The 17907-nt window shown below is 38.7% G+C and overlaps 1 protein-coding gene across 2 annotated transcripts in view; it reads left to right on the forward strand.

Moving 5' to 3' along the window:
* The window catches only part of MCOLN3 (mucolipin TRP cation channel 3), a 64005-nt gene that overhangs the window by 35536 nt on the left and 10562 nt on the right, over positions 1-17907 (forward strand). For both annotated transcript variants that reach the window (XM_056815402.1, XM_056815403.1), the window contains 7 exons: positions 1346-1430; positions 1512-1608; positions 6736-6835; positions 8337-8449; positions 8583-8732; positions 13738-13839; positions 14225-14347. In XM_056815402.1, coding sequence (XP_056671380.1) covers positions 1346-1430; positions 1512-1608; positions 6736-6835; positions 8337-8449; positions 8583-8732; positions 13738-13839; positions 14225-14347 — 770 coding nt within the window. The remainder of the gene's footprint in view (positions 1-1345; positions 1431-1511; positions 1609-6735; positions 6836-8336; positions 8450-8582; positions 8733-13737; positions 13840-14224; positions 14348-17907) is intronic.

The following is a 17907-nucleotide window of genomic DNA, read 5'->3' on the forward strand; positions in this document are numbered from 1 at the left end:
AACATCAAAAGGGAAAAAAAATCTCTTAATGAGCTACTTAGCAAATCCCCTCTTGAAGGCCACAAATTATCTTATTCTTGGATTTGTTTCCTGGACAGTTATGTTGCCTTTGTCAGGAGAAAAAGCATCATGTAGGCTTGAGACAAGAACACGATGGGCAGACCATCTTTTCTGTAATGCTCCGTGTTTTTTCTCTGTGATCAGGTAGAAATAGGAAACAACTTTTCTTTATGGTTTAAGAGTTTTTCAGTCTTTTTCAGGAAACAGGAATTGTGGAGCAGCTAGGTATCAGTAGAGAGTCAGGTCCGGAGACAGGAGACCCTGCATTCAAATCTGATCTAAGATAGCTTCCTAGCTTTGTGACCCTCAGCAAGTCACTTACCCCAAATGTCTAGTCCTTATCACCTTTCTGCCTTGGAACTGATACTATTGATTCTAATACAGAAGTAAGAGTTTAAACTTTTTTTTGAAAAAGGAATAGGAAATGTAAGATTTTAAAGATTGGACCACTTTCTAATAGTCTTGATTTTACTCTTTTATTATATTATTTATTAAAATGCTTAAGAGGTTGAGATGTTTAGATTTGTGTTTTTTTTTTAAGCAATCAGTAAGCATTTATTAAACACTCTGTGCCAAGCATTGTGCTAGGTGTTGGAGCTACAGAGGCAAAAATGAAATAATATCTGCCCTCAAGGGGTTTATATTTGGAGGGCTGAGGGGGGACATATCTATGTGTGAGTATGGATATGGATAAAATAAAATCCAGGGGGCAGTTAGGTGGTTCAGTGCCAGACTTGAGGACAGAAGGTCCTGGCCTCAGACACTTCCTAAGAGGGGCAACTAGATGTCTCAGTGGATTGAGAATTAAGCCTAGAGATGGAATGTCCTGGGTTCAAATGTGGCCTCCAACATTTCCTAGCTATGTGATCCTGAGCAAGTCACTTAACTGCCATTGCTTTCTCCTTATTACTCTTCTGCCTTGGAACCAATACACAGTATTGATTCTAAGATGGAAGGTAAATGTAAGAAAGAAAGAAAGAGAGAGAGAGAGAAGGAGAGAAAGAGAAAGAAAGAAAGAAAGAAAGAGAGAAAGAAAGAACGAGAAAGGAAGGAAGGAAGGAAGGAAGAAAGGAAGGATGGAAGGAAGAAGAGAGAGAGAAAGAAAGAAAAAAGAAAGGAAGGAAGAAAAGACAAAGAAACAAAGAACAAAACCCAATGTGATTTTGGTCATGAATTATAATAATATTTGATAATAACTAACATTTACATAGCTGGTTTGCAGCACTTTCAATTTGCTAGATCATACTAGACTTAGTAATATTTTCTGTCTTTGCTTTCATATCAGACTGTTTTTACATAGATCCTCTGAAGCCCTTTGATACAGGAACATTAGAAGAAACTAAACTCAACTTAACGCTGGACTTTCACAGGTGAGGAGGGACCCATCAATCCCCTCTTCCTTCAGTAGGCTGAGTTTTCCCTCATCTAAAGCAATTTGTCTTGCTTCCCAGGCTCCTGACGGTAGAGCTCCAGTTTAAGCTGAAGGCCATCAATCTGCAGACCGTCCGTCATCATGAACTACCGGACTGTTATGACTTCACCCTGACTGTGAGTACCGGCTGGGTTCAACTTGTTTTATGTGGACCAGAACCAGATGGAGTGATTATGTGACTCCTGCGGAGACATTATCCTTCAAAAGGACAGAGCAAATGATCATTGGCCCCCAAAGACTGAAGCTGCCATTCTAGGATTTTAAGTATCATTAGCTTGTTCTTAAAGGTCTTGTTATTTTCTGCCTTGTATAATAGCCAGAACAAAGTCTGTTTTTTAATTGATTTTCTATTTGTTTTTTAAACCCTTACCTTCCATCTTAGAATCAATTTTGCGTTATTGGCCCCAAGGCAATGGGGGTCAAGTGATTTGCCCAGGATCACACAGCTAAGAAAGGGTTGGAGGTCACATTTGAATGCAGGACTTTCCATCTCTAGGCTTAGTTCTCAATCCACTGAGACATCTAGTTGCCCTTCTAATGAATATTCAAACTGCATCTTGACCTTCCCTATGCCTGTTTTTATATATTTTTTACTTTGTTTCAGAAGACCTTTTTTTTTTAAAAAAAATGCTTCTTAGCATAGGTCTTAGACCTAGAAACCTAGAGAAGTCTTGCCAGAGCCCATACAGTCCTAGAGACTCATATTGACATCGTCTGGGATTCTGCTCATCAGGTAAAAGAACTTAAGATTGCTAAGGAAATCATCCATCTTCCACAATAGCTCACTGGGTCCCAGTGAAGGATATATATAGGTTCCTAGTCTTGAGGATCTGGACTCTATATCCTTCCCCCAAAAGGAATAAATTCAGGGTCCCTAGAGTAGAAGCTCCTTTCCAATCACATATGAGTCATCTGAATACTACATATAGTAATAGAGAACCAAATCCACATTTTTGCTCCTTCATATCATGGTCCAGTCCCTTGGTGCTCTTCCATCTCCAGAACCCTATATACAATCCTCTTTTCTCTAAGAGGTTTGTGTTTCGTGGGAACTACTCCTTTCCTTGGAACATGTGCTTTTGTTTTTTAAATTTTTTAAAATCATGAATCCCTTTGGCAGTCTAATAAAGGCTATGATCCTACTCCCAGCATAATGGTTGTTGAATGCATTCATAATCAACAGAAATCCTAAATTTCAGTAAGAGGTTAGTGAAAAGAAAGATATAATTAAAAAAACAAACAAACAACCCTTACCTTCTGTCTTGAAATCAATACTGTTTATTGGTTCCAAGGCAGAAGAGTGGCAAGGGCTAGGCAATAGGGGTCAAGTGACTTGCCCAGGGTCACACAGCTGGGAAGTGTTGAAAGCCATATTTGAACCCAGGACCTCCCATCTCTGTGCCTGACTCTCAATACACTGAGCTGCCTAGCTACCCCCTGTAATTTTTTAGTTACCAAAGCCTAAAACTTTTGGGACACCCAACATATAATTTTCATTCTAGTACTGAAGTTTTTTTTTTATTAATAAATGCCATAGGTTTAGTAGGACTTGATTGTTGTCTTAGAATAGGGAATATTTTTCTAAGTTCATTTTCTTCTTCCTTCCTTCTTTCTTCTCCCCTTCCCTTCCTTCCTCCTTCCCTTTTCTCCCTCCCTCCTTCCCTCCTTCCCTCCTTCCCTTCCTTCCTTCCTTCCTTCCTTCCTTCCTTCCTTCCTTCCTTCCTTCCTTCCTTCCTTCCTCACTTCTTTTCTCCCTTCCTCCCTCCCTCCCTCCTTCCCTCCCTCCTTCCTTCCTTCCTTCCTTCCTTCCTTCCTTCCTTCCTTCCTTCCTTCCTTCCTTCCTTCCTTCCTTCCTTCCTCACTTCTTTTCTCCCTTCCTCCCTCCCTCCCTCCTTCCCTCCCTCCTTCCTTCCTTCCTTCCTTCCTTCCTTCCTTCCTTCCTTCCTTCCTTCCTTCCTTCCTTCCTTCCTTCCTTCCTTCCTTCCTTCCTTCCTTCCTTCCTTCTTTCCTTCTCTTTCATAAGGAATACATACAATAAAGAAAGATATAATTAGATTACAATGAAAAGATTGGTCAAAAATATATTATACCAGCTGGAAGATCTAACAAAAAGGAGTAGGAATATTTAATAAAGTGAAATTCAAAATAAAATACTGAAAGAGACCAACTAAATAACAAATATATAATTCTCAATTTATAAACAGCACACAATTCAATAGTTTGATTTATAAAGGAAAAATTGAGTGACAGCAGAAGAAAGAGGCAAAGACACAGGGTGTTTCTAAAGTCTTAATTCAGTTTTGAGCTTCAATAGCTTTAATCATAAATGGGGTATTTCACCATTCCTTTTTTAGCAAATGAAATGAGTAACACTTAAGAAATCATAGAACCAAATTATTTATTGAGTTAAGTCATAATTAATAGATAAATGGGGAGATCTCAATAGGCTATATAGAAAATACTTTTTTCCCTCTTGTATGCATAATGGAGGAACATTCAAAGTATTTTCTTTTCCTTCTTTCTTTAAAATCCTTACCTTCCATCTTAGACTCAATAATGGGTCCTGCTCCCAAAGCAGAAGAGCAATGTGGGTTAGCAGTGGGGTTCAATGTCTTACCTAAAGTCACACAGCTAGGAGGTTTTCGAGGCCAGGTTTGTACCCATGACCTCCTGTTTTAGGTCTGCATCTCAATCCACTGAGAAAGTATTTTCTTATTTAAAAAAATATATATTTTGAACCAGATTTGCGATTTCATTGATTGAGGGAACACTCAATGAAGAAACATCCTTGCCAATGCATGTCTAATGCATTGAATTTCTGTGCAATTTATCGTCTTAGAATTCCCTAGAGTACTTGGAGGTTAAATGACTTACCCAAGGTTAAACTCTCACAATGTGTCAGAAGTACTTGAAATCAAACCTTCCTGATCCTGAGTATACTAAACTGTGTTGCCTCAATACAATAAAGTTTCATTGATGCTTTAGTTTTACTCCATTGATTTCCCAATAAATTCCTCTGCCCAGTTAAGCCTTCCCTTGTAACAAAGGAAAACAATTAAGTAAAATCAAGCCATAAAACCAGCCCCATTCTGCTACAGTGGTCTCCTAGCTTTCTAGGAAGAAGAAAGGAGTGTGTGAGCTGAATGTTTTTCACAGTCTGATATTTGGAATCACCTTCATCCCAACACATTTCTGTTCAAGAACCCTAATTTTGAGAGGGGGCACCTCGGGGTTCTAGATTTTAATCTTATCTCTACTATATACTACTTTTGTTGCATTATACATCTATGGACAAATCACTGAATTCGTCTGTATCACAGTTTCTTCTTCCTTAAAATAAGGAATTGAACTGGACCAGCGATTCTTAACCTTTTTCTGTGTCAAGTATCCTTTTTTAGAATAATGTTTTTAAATGTATAGGATTACAGAAAAAATGAGGTACATTGAAATATAGTATTAAAATGTTTTATTTTTAAATTTTTATTTGTTTTTACATTAAAATTCTCAGGTTTCTCTCCACCCACCTCCCTGCACCAGAAAAGGCATCATTTGACAGAAGGATATATTTATATATAAAACTACATCCTGCTTGTTTCTATTTATCAGTTCTTTTTTTCTGGAGGTGGACATACATAAGACATTTTTCAAATATTAAAAAATCCCCACAAATTATTGACCTCAAATTAAGATCCTTTGGTTAAAGTGATCTCGAAGGTCCTGTCCAACCATCATTTCATGCCTTGGTGATGTTTCTTCCCATCAGCAAAACCTGCTTTCAGCAAATACTCTGATGTCAGTTATGTGTGTGTTGACATAAATTTAAATCTGGAATTACCTTTTATAGGCATATTTGGATTTAAGCCTTACCTCTAAGAGGGGAAAAGAAATAAGCACTTATATAGCACCTTCTGCGTACCAGCTCTGGACTAAACTCTTTACAAACATTATCACAGTTGATCCCAGTACTACAAAAGGAGACTGACAATATCAGTTCTCACTGAGCCATTGGTAGAAAGTTATTCTTTTAGAAAAGGGGCAGGGTCCTGGGTTCAGATCTGGCCTCAGACACTTCCTAGCTGAACCTTTCTTTTTTGAATCCTAATAGAGAGAGAGCTTCTTCTCTGTGTCATGCTGCTTCTTTAAAAAATTGAGAACAATTGGCACTGGCAAGAATTTTACAGAGTTTGTTAAGGACACACTAATAGCTGATATTAGCTACATCTTTCTTGGCTTTGTCAGGAAGCTCAACTGGAGAATTCCAGTGAAGTATTTAGGGGAAACCATTCCATTCTGAAGATCAAAAGGAGCCATTGTTGGTTCAGACTAGCATCAATTTACTTTTGTCATAGGATTCACTGCTATGGAAGTGTGTTCAAGATGAACTGAGGGTGGCAGGGATGGGGGGACATGAGAGAGGCTGTTCTAAGGGCCAGTGATTTCATCAGTGTGCCCACCCCCTCCTCTGTTGCAGATTGAATGGACTTTGACTTGATAGATGCTCTCTGAGACTTGCTCCAGATTTAGCTATATTAGTCCCTGTATTCAAAGCCTTTTCACCTTGGTTTCATACTCCCTTTAGAAACCAGGAACAGCTCCGCATCACACTGAAGCATTACAGCAAGACTTGAGTGGACATCTTTAAAAGCTTTTGAAAGGAAACATAATTTATCAATGTCTTTTGTCATTAGCATAATAGTCATTTATCACCTCCACCCTTGATTGAGCCCTTCTTTGTGAGGGCTAGATGGATAGAGGGATGAACTTGAAATCAGGAACAGTGAATTCCAATCTTGTCTCAGCTGTGTGTCCAACAACAAGTTAATTAACCTCTCTCAGACTCAGTTTCCTCATCTGTAAAGATGGAGATAAGAGTAACGCCTACCTTCCAGGGCTGTTGTGAAAATTAAGTAATCTATAGAAAATATTTTGAGAACCTTAAAGTTAAATATTGTTTATTATTGTAATGAGGAAAAGCAATGAAGCGAAAACATCGCACTTAAAAACTTTGCCAGGTAATGTATACAGTATTCTGCCCTTGTCTGTGGTATTCTGCCTCATTAGCCACCACCCCCCCCCATCTCTCTGCCATGAGAGAAGAGGTAGGTTTTATGGGAAATTTTTTAAAGCAATAATAGAAACAGAGACTTAAAAAAAAAAAGAATATTATCTGACTTCTAATTTTTTTTTTGTGCTTCAAAACCTGCTGGTTTTTCTCTGACCCTTTTTCTTTCTGTTCTTCACAGATAATTTTTGACAATAAGGCTCATAGTGGAAGAATTAAAATCAGCCTCGACAATGACATTGCCATCAGGGAATGTAAAGATTGGCATGTATCTGGATCAAGTGAGTATTGAGCTTTGAGGATGAATTTCTGAGTAGAAAATCTCTTTAAATGACCATCTCTAAGCTCTCTAGGGTGTATGGGAATTACAGAATACTCTCAGGTCTCTGACTACCCGCTTAAGTGCATTACAGAAGTCTGGGAGCAGTAGACCATCACAGATCACTGGGATGCTCTGTTTCTTCACCACCTGTTCTCACCTGCCCAAGTTAGGATGGCAGTAATATGGATTTAATGAGAGATGTGGCCCAGAATGTTATGGCTTAGCTGGAAAGTGGTGCGAATGGACACAATCTAATCACTAAGTACCTGTTCTGTCATTCTCTTAGACCCACCTGTTATAGCACTCACAGTGGTGTTTTAGCCTGGACTTAGTGCTAGGGAGTTATAGCAGGTCCTTCTGGGATATTAGTGCAAGGTCAAGATTTAGCCCATATGAATTGATGAAAATGAATTTATTGTAATTTCCCCTACTTTGGATGGGACTTGTGTGATTTAATTGGCAGGGAGCTCTCCGTGCCTAGCTAAGAATTAGTACTGGACCTCTGATTTCTCAGGTTATGGGGACCTCCCAGGTGAGGAAACACCTTCTTATCAAGACAGATTAATATCTTCCTGATAATGTCCACAGCATTTCAGTGATTATAGAACAATGGTGAGACCTGAATTCAAATCCTCCTGATTTTGAGACCTGCTCTCTATCCACACCAGAGAGAGTACTTAATTATTACTTTATTATTCTTTCTTTTCCAATATGGGGACACCCTCCTCCATACACAATGGCAATTCATCCATCATTTATAGTCTTTGATCACTGCTTGAGACATTGAGACACTGGGACATGCCTTCAGGCACTTGCCCAGAGTCACACAGCTCTTACAATTTAAAGGGAGGACTTGAACTCAAGTCTTCTTATGCCCTCCCCCCTCTCTACTAAACCACATTGCCCATCTTTATTAGAATCCACTTGACATTTGGGTGGGTGGTGCAGTTCAATAGGCATTTACAAAAGACTTGTTATGTGCCATGCACTGTAAGAAGCCCTGGGGGCACTGGGGTGAATGGAAAAAATGTAATTTCATTTAGCATTTTGTAAATTCGTTTCAAGTATTTGATTCTAGTATTCACAAGTGCTTTTAAACACTTAGGAAAGCTTCCCCCAGTCTGCTCCATACAATTGAATAAATAAGAATCTTGTTAGATGACTCAGGAGGGATAATTACATTAAAAACAAAAGACCCCTGTGCCCCCCCTCCAGCTACTGTGTTTTAGATTAATAGATCATTTGATAATATTGAGGAAGTTCAAGCCAGGGGGACTTCTTTACTACCTCTCTGCTGTGTGCACGTAACTCCTCATGCATGGGAACGGTGCCCAGCCAAATCCGTGTCTTCCATTTGGCATCAAACAAAGGAGACCATGTTGACATCCATATCCAACTGAGTGTTGCCTCTGTAACTTCGTGGACCAATTCTATAAGTGTGTGATGCTAATCTCTTGCAGTACAGAAGAATACTCATTACATGATGATCTTTGACGCTTTTGTTATCCTGACTTGCTCAGCTTCATTAATTCTCTGCACCCGGTCGGTGGCTAAAGGAATTCAGCTCCAGCGGGTGTGTACTGAGTGTCGTGTGTTTGTTCTTTTCTAGAAATGATACCCTGGTGGGTTTTTCTTGATGCCAAGATTTAAAAAAAAATGTATTGACTGTTACTTTCCCCTTTTTGCCCTCCAATTTTCCCCTAAAGGAATATGTAAACTTCTCCCTCCTCCACTTAAAGAAGGAAGTTTCAGTTACTGATCAAATGGAATTTGTTAATGGATGGTACATTTTGATTATTGTCAGTGACATGTTGACTGTTGTTGGTTCGATCCTGAAAATGGAAATCCAAGCTAAGGTAAGATGCTTCTGTTTCACAGAGGCTTCAGTGTTTGACTTGTATTTGAGTAGCCACTAAAATATGATCTTGAGTTACATTGAGAAGCATAGCTTGAAGTATAACTAGGTGGCTCAGTGGACTGAGAGCCAGGTCTAGATAGGGGAAGTCCTGGGTTCAAATGTGGCCCCAGCCACTTCCTAGCTGTGTGATCCTGGCCAAATCACTTAACTCCCATTGCCTAGCTCTTTTGCCTTGGAATCAAAATCTAGCATTGATTCTAAGACAGAAGATAAAGGTTTCAAAAAGGAAAAAAAAGGGAATATCATGCAAGAATAAAGAGGTGATCGTCTATGTGTGCCATTTCTCCCCTCTAGGACCAAAGCTGGAAGATTGCTCTTTGGTTCTGGACACCACACTTTAAAAAGGAAGTTTGCAAACTGGGGAAAATACTGAAATGGGCATGCAGGTTGGTGATGGTGGTAGAAACATAGTTCTGGAGGCTAAAAGGATTTTAGAAGACACTGAGTTTAACATTTTCATTTTAGAAATGAAGGTCCTAAGTGCTTGGGATTTCCCCAACGTTCCACAGATAGCAAAAAATAAAGTTAGGATCTGAAGCGAGGTCCTTTGACTCCAAATCCACCACTCTTTCCCTCTACCATGTTGCCTCTCTAGGGTTTATGGCTTTCAGGAATCATTTGGAAGAAGTGAAGATGTTTATTTAGCCTGGAGAAGAAGAGGACTCAAGGGAGTCCAGAGAGCTATCTTCTGGTACCTGAAAGATTGTCAGATAGAGTAGAAATTCAGTTTGTTCTCTTTGAACCCAACGAGGCAGCACCAGGAGAAAGTGGAAGTTACGGACGCCATTTTAGACTAAATGAAAGAAAAAGCTTTCTACCAATGAAAGCTGGCCAAAAGAGGAAGTAATAGGACTTCCATTCTCTTCGTTGGAGATCTCCAGACATAGGCTGGGGGCTCACTCATTCAGAATGGTTAGAGGGGATGCTGAGATTCCTTCCAAGATGAAAGTTCTGTGATTCCCTGAAATAAAATCCTCTGGGAAAGGTTTAGGAGGAGTTTGTTAACCACAGGTAGGAGTATGTATCTAAGGCAGCTAAGGTGGCTTAGTGGATAAAAATGCCAGAACTAGACCAGCACTTGAAGACTCCTTTTTCTCAATTCAAATCTGGCCTTAAATACTTACTAGTGGTGTGACTGTTGGTAGGTCAATTAACCCTGTTTGCCTCCGTTTCTTTCTATGTAAAATGAGCTGTGGAAGCATGTGCAAATCACTCCAGTATCTTTGCCAAGAAAATCTCAAATGGAGTCATGAAGAATTGGACACAACTGAAATGACTGAACAACAACAAGAAGATGAGCTGGAGAGGGAAATGGCAAATCATTCCAATCTTGTTGCCAAGAAAACCCCAAATGGGGTCATGAAGAGTCTGGCACAACTTAAATGACTGAATAAAAACAGCAGAAGAGTAGGAGTGGTAGAGTCAATGACTCAGAGATAATATTTGTAAAGAACTGAGCACAGAATCGAGAATGTAGTAGGCAATTAGTAAATAACTGACTGTTGCCTTCCCTGCGCAGACACTCCAAGGGAGAATGGACGCCAAACTTTTTTCTCTTTGCGTCATTCCTCTTACAAAAAGCCACTGGATTCTTGATTCAACATTATGATGCTAAATAATGCAATTCTTTAATGTGTCATTTGTGTCTTTTTTCTTAAGATCAAAATGTTCCTAGAGGCTTAGCATTTCTATTAATATCCTTTAGAGCTACCTGTTGTGTCAATAATGATAGCAGGCATTTCTAAAGTGCTTTATGGTTTACAAAGTGCCTTGCAAATTTTCTCTAATTTGATCTTCACAACCACCCTCTAAGGGAGATGCTCTCATTGCTCTCATTTTACAGATAAGGAAACTGAGGTAAGCAGAGGCAAACTCTGCCTTGATGAGGGTCGCAAAGCTAGAAGCAAGATTGAATCCTTATTTACTCCAGATCTGGTGTTCTATACACTGTCCTCTAAATGCCCACTGTTAAGTGCAGTGGGCTGAGCCTGAAAAAAAAATAGTGGCAGCTCTCTGCAGAGGGGCTCTTATCCTTGACGGCAAAATTGTGCACTTGGTACATCTCTCTCTTTCTGAGTTGAAAAACTCATCCTTGATAGATCACAAATATCAACTAGTAGTGAGCTTAAGGAGTGTTTGATCTCTGGGTCAAATAATTTTACCTCCCTGTGCCTCATTTTCCCAGTTTGTAAAATAATTCTCTTGACTAACTGGCCCAGGAATGTTAGTCATTGGAAACATTGGCTTTAGGGTTGGAAGACCTGGGTTTAAGTTTCACTTTTGCCATATGCTGGGCAATGATACTTGGGATGACTGACTCTCAGTTTCCCCATTTGTTAAATGAGAATAAAATGATAATGTCATTTGGTCTAAAACATGACATGTCAGATAATGTTTTATAATTTATCATATTATGATATATTAGCACTTACAGTTTTATGTAGCATTATAATATATAATATAACTTTTCATAATATTTTGTCACATGGTATGTGATATAGGACATATTGGCATTTATAGTTTTATGTAGCATTATAATATATAATATAACTTTTCATAATATTTTGTCACATGGTATGTGATATATGACATATTCATACTCTTAAAGATTTATGGAACATAATATATCTTTTCATAATATTTTGTTGTATGACATGTGATATATGACATATTATAGCATTTTATCGTTTTATGTAGTATTATTATATAATAGTAAGCTTTATAATATTTTCTTCCATTTGCATAATATTAGAGCATTCTAGTATGCTTTATAATATTCTATAATACATGGGAAATATAAATAATATCTAAATATAGGTAATATTTCATAGCTCTATATGGCATATAGAATTATAGTCTATTATATATTGCATAGTGTTATATCATATACGTACTAAAACATTATATATCCTAGAATGTTATGGCATGGTCTCACAGCCTTTGACAGTCTTGAGTTCTCTCCTCTACACCTTGTCCTACAAACATTTATTAAGCACCTGCTATCTTCTCTACACAGTATTAAGTTTGGGGAGTACAAAGACAACAATAAAACTGATGTCCTTCCTTCAATATGGCCCCCAATACCCAACACAGCATTCTAGGTATAAGAATGAATGGGAAATGTGTGACCCTGGGCAAATCGCTTAGCTCCCATTGCCTAGCCCTTGCCACTCTTCTATCTTAGAGTTCATACTAGGATGGAAGGGGAGGGTTCAAAAACCCCAACAACAAATGGGAATAATAAGTGTTATCCTCAGGTCAGTGAAAAGAGAGCAGCCTAAGCCCTTGGAGTCTTGGGATCCACTGAGTTCTCACCTAGACTTTGCCCCTCGCCACCTGTGTGACCTTGGGAAGTCTACACTTTTCTAGGGCTCAGCTTTCCTTATTAGCAGTCATAATAGCAGCAGGAATTTATATAGCACTTGGAAGTGGTATGGTTGGTAAACAGCCATGTATTATATTATATATTAAAATGTGATATATTGTACATTAATGTACTTATAATGACATTGTATGTAATGGATTATATATCATATGTTATATGTAGATGTTAATTATATAATGAACAATAAAATCAATAAATATGATGTATATTTATATACATAGATACAATGTATTTATATGTTTACATATTTATAAATATGCAATATATAGAATAAATATATAATTTTTTCCTTTTTAACAATTCTATAAGGTAGGGGTTATTGTTATTCCTCATTTTATAGATATTAGCCCTGTTTTACAAATAAAGAAACATGAATCTGAGAGAGAATAAGTGATTTTGGCCAGGATCACACAGGATTTGGGGTCCAATTTGAACTCAAGCCTTCTTAGGTCCAAGACCAGCAATCTATCTACTATACTATCCAACTGCCCATAAAACAAGGAAGCTGGATGAGATGTCTCAGGTTTCTTCCAGCTCATGTGCTGCTCTGTAGTGATGAAAGTCCCACAATAGTGCCACCCATCAACAGAGGATGCTCTCAGGAAATTTTTCAGGGGTGGAAATGTACGAGGTTGTATATCCTCTGGTTAGACTCCCAGGACTTTCTAGGAACAAAAGCTCCATAGACAAAATTCACAAAATGGCCCTAGGGTATCCAGTTTGATCAAATGGAACACTGATTCCAAAGTCTAACTCTGAAAAAGACCCAGTGGATTTTGTTGTTGTTGTTATTAAATTTTCCTTTTAAGCCCTTACCTCTCTCTTAGAATCAATGGTTCTAAGGCAGAAGAGTAGTAAGGGCTGGCAATTAATGCTAAGTGACTTGCCCAGGGTCACATAGCTAGGAAGTGTCTGAGGCCAGATTTTAACCTAGGACCTTCTGTCTCCAGTCTCTATCTACTGAACCTAGCCATCCCTTTATTATTATTATATTACTATAACACACAATATTATATGATATTAATAATGATATAACAAAATAATTTATCATAATATATAAAAATAATGTATATAATCTAATGTATTATTATTATTAAGGAGAATTAGTGTTTTCCATATAAATGATGCAGTGGATAGAGCACTGACCTGAAATCAAGAAGACTTGAATTCAAATTCAGCCTTAGACACTTATTAGCTGTGTAACCTGGGCAAGCCACTTAACCTCTGCTTCAGTTTCCTTAATTACAAAATAGGGATAATAATAGCACCTGTCTCCTAGTATTATGAGGATCAAATGACATGATATTAACTACTTAGCACAATGCCTAGCACATTATAAATGCACTATATAAATGCTAGCTATTGTCACCATTGTTGTTGTTAACTATTATTATCATTGAGTGATATCATCCCTTTAAGTAGGTGGGGGAAATATAATGTTTTCAGTAGTCATCTTTCTGTGGATATTGTGAATATATTAACAAATTAAAAAAATATCAAAGTGGAGGATTGTGGTTTGAAGTCCATGCTAACAATGTTTCTGTGTCTGTCTGTCTAGAGCCTAACCAGTTACGATGTCTGCAGCATCCTTCTGGGGACCTCAACCATGCTCGTGTGGCTTGGAGTCATTCGCTACCTTGGCTTCTTCCAAAAGTATAATGTAAGGAACTCTGGGAGATTTTTTTTCCCCTTAGGAACTCTGGACGTTTTGTTGTTTAGTTATTTCATCCATGTCCAAACTTCATGACCCCATTTGGGGTTTTCTTGGTGAGATGCTGGAGTGATTTGCCATTTCCTGCTCCAGCTCATTTGGCAGGTGAGGAAACTGAGGCAAACAGGATAAAGTGACTTGACCAGGGTCATATAGCTATTAAGTGTCTGAAACCAGATTTGAACTTAGGAAGATGAGGTTCCTGACTCCAGGCTTGGAGCCCCATGCAATATGGTGCCACTTATCTGTCCTGTTCATTTGTTTTTTCCCCATTGACTTGCCAGATCCTGAGGCCAATGGTAGATTGCTCACCAATGGTGCTTCTTTCCCACAGCTCCTCATTTTGACTCTTCAGGCAGCATTACCCAATGTCATCAGATTCTGCTGTTGTGCCGCCATGATCTACCTGGGCTACTGCTTCTGTGGCTGGATCGTCTTGGGACCTTATCATGTGAAGGTATGAAGAAGGCTAGGACTTGCCTGAGTTTCAGTCTCTTAGGTATAAAAATGAAATTATATTTCTACTAATAAAAATATTATATTTTATGAGGTTTATTAAGGATTATTAGAAATCAAGGATACAAAATAATAAACCACATGCTCAGGGCTGATTAGCCCATTCAAAGCTTACTTACTACATCATTGCAATGGCCATGCAGAGCATTGAAGAGAAAGACGAGGGCGTTACTGCCAGTTAAAATACTAATTGTGATCTCGCCCAGGTGGAAACTCAGGTGAGATTATAGGGAATTCTGGGAAATACCAAGGACTTCTGGGAATTGAAGTCTAGGGTTCAAATCTCCATTTTTACATAGGTCCCCCCTCCCCCAGCAAACAAAGAAGTTTAAAAATAGCAAGAGTGTTATCTTTGCAAATTTGGGTGGACAACCCATGATGGGGGGAAACATTGGATATACTTTGATTTTTTTTTCCAATATAGTGATTTCTTGTACAGATTTTTAAAAATCTTCCTTTTTTGTTTGTTTATTTAAAAAAGAAAAACCTGGGGATGCTATGTGGCTCAATAGATTGAGAACCATACCTAGAGCTGGAAGGTACTGGGTTCAAATTTGACCTCAGACACTTCTTAGCTATGTGACCCTGGGCAAGTCACTTAACTCCCATTGTCAAACCCTTACTACTCATCTGCCTTGGAACTAATATATGAAAGGTATGAGTTTATAGGGAAAAAAATTGAAAGAAATTTAAAAAAGAAAATTGTTTTAAGGGCTGTCTCTTGAGAGTGGGGAGGGAGGAAGGTGGAGATATACTGGGGCCAACTCTAACCTACTACCAGTCAATATTTAGTCTTTATTGTGAAATTCCAAGTTAAACCTTGGGCGTCTGTGAATACTACGCACTGAGCCTTGATTTGTAGTTTTGTTGATTGTCTGGGCTTAAGAAAATGATGAGAAAATGTTAACAATGCAAATTAAGGAAGAGAAATAATATTTATAAGCTACTGTGTCAAGTGCTTTACAAATATTATCTCACTTGATTTTTCTCAACAACCCTAATTCAGTTGCTGTTGAGTTTACAGGTGAATTTTTAGCATGGGGGCAGCTAGCGGCTCAGTGGATAGAGTGCTGAGGCTGAAGTCAGAAAGATGTGAGTTCAAATCAGCCTCAGACACTTCCTAGCTGGGTGACCCTGGACAAGTCACTTAACCCCCATTGCCTAGCCCTTACTGCTCTTATGCCTTGGAACCACAAAATAATAAACCACATGCTCAGGGCTGATTAGCCCATTCAAAGCTTACTTACTACATCATTTTGATTATAAGACAGAAGGTAAGGGTTAAATACATATATATGCTAGTAATTATTGACCTTTTCCTACTGCTTTTAAGTTTTCAAAGTCCTTTATGACCCATTATTTCACTTGATGCTGTACCTATCATCTCCATTTGATAGCTGAGAAAATTAAGGCTCAGAAATCTCTGCCTCAAAGTTTGCCAAGCACTTTCGTTTCATTTCACAGTACAGTTATCATTCCCATTTCACAGTTGAGAAAGCCGAGGCTCCGAGTGCTCTGCCAGCCTGCTAGAGTGGGGAAAGTGCTGGATTTAGAATCAGAAGACTTAGTCATGGCATTTACTAACCATGTTACCCTGACCAAATCCCTTGATCTCTGGACCCCAGTTTACTTCTCTGGAAAATGAAGGAGTCGAACTAGTTGGACCACTAACATGCTTTCCAGCTCTAATTCTTCCTAGTTCCTAGTTTAAGTCTTCCTAGGTCATTTGCCAAGAGTCAGCCAATAAACATTTATTAAGTTCTTACTGTGTGCCGGGTGTTGTGCTAAGTCTGGGAATCTCATAGCCAAGAGGCATCAGAGTCAGAATTCAAACTCTCGAGTCTGGCACTCGACCATTGAACCTTAATCACTGTCTTGGTCTATTCAGGAAAATTTCCTTTGCTAATTTTGTACTTTGATGGAGCAGGATAAATTCAAGAGAGAACTGCGGTGATTATTGTATTTGATAGTCTAGAGACTGCTGCACAGGTAAAGAAAATAGCTGCTTTTTGTAGTTGAATCAAAGAATTAAGATGCTTCTCTGGGCTCACTAACTGGGCAAAGAACTCAGAGGAGCCACCAGTGCTTCAGGATCCTGGGCTTCAGCCACCTTCTTCTTGACCCTTATGGCACCCTTCTCCCATGGATGAGTTCCTCCTGGAGTTTCCACTTTGATGAAGGGCTCAGACCAGCCATGATTTATCCCCCTTTTTTAAGCTCCCTTTTTTATATTGTCTTTCTCCATTATATAAACACCTTTAGCCAGTAAGTGGCTTGAATGGATAGAGAGCCAGGCATGGAGAAAGGAAGTCCTGGGTTCAAATTTGGATTCAAACACTTCCTAGCCCTATGTGACCCTGGGTAAGACACTTAACCCCCATTGCCTAACCCTTACCACTCTTCTGCCTTGGAAACAATACTCGGGATCAATTCTATGATAGATGATAAGAGTTTTTAAAAATTAGCTAAAAATTTAAGTTGCATTTTTTGAAAATTCATTCATTTAAATTAGTGTTTCAAGTCTAATATCTTCAATTCAAATAATGATTTTAGATTCCCTGGTTTCCTTCAAGTCTCAATTCCAATTGTGCTTTTTTTTTTTTTAAAAAAAAACCCTTACCTTCTGTCTTGGAGTCAATACTGTGTATTGGCTCCAAGGCAGAAGAGTGGTAAGGGCTAGGCAATGGGGGTCAAGTGACTTGCCCAGGGTCACACAGCTGGGAAGTGTCTGAGGCCAGATTTGAACCTAGGACCTCCCATCTCTAGGACTGGCCCTCAATCCACTGAGCTACCCACTGAGCTGCCCCCTAATTGTGCTTTTTTTGAAGGAAGGGGGAGCATTCCCTGGTCCCTCCAGCTGCTAGTGTCTCGCATCTCTCAGATTACCTTCTGTCTGCTCAAGTTCTCTCTCCCATTCAAATGTGGATTCTTTGATGGTGGTGACTGTTTGAGCTCATGTTCATAAAGCACGATGCTTGGCACTTGTAGACGCTTCTTTACTGATTGATTGATTGATTTAGCTGGATGTAGAACTCCTCCTAGCTCTGGTTTATGAATCATTTCTGAAGCTGATCAAAATCTCACTCTTTGAAAGAATAGGAACGTCAGCATGACGAGATTGGTTACAGCTCATGTTTCTGTTAAATGGGGCATGAAGAAGGAACAGCTTGTCTTTGTGAAATGATAGGATAAACTTGTCCATGCAATGTGATTGATGCAGGCAGCATTGGTCCTAGCCTTCTGATCATGATTTAAACCAGTGGTTCTTAACCACTTTTTCTTTTTTTTGGTGTCCTGGACCCTTTGGCTGTTTGATGAAATCAATGGACCCCTTCTGAAAAGAATGTTTTTGAATCCACAAAATAAGTTTACAAAGGAAACCAATTATTTTAAAATAGAGATCTCAAAATATTTTTTAAAATATTTTTCAAATCCCATTTTAAATTTGCATTAAATCAATTCACTTCCACTGGTACTGGGCAGAACCAACAAGCAGAGAGG

This window comes from Monodelphis domestica, chromosome 2 (assembly GCF_027887165.1).
Source record: "Monodelphis domestica isolate mMonDom1 chromosome 2, mMonDom1.pri, whole genome shotgun sequence".
NCBI classification, from domain to species: domain Eukaryota; kingdom Metazoa; phylum Chordata; class Mammalia; order Didelphimorphia; family Didelphidae; genus Monodelphis; species Monodelphis domestica.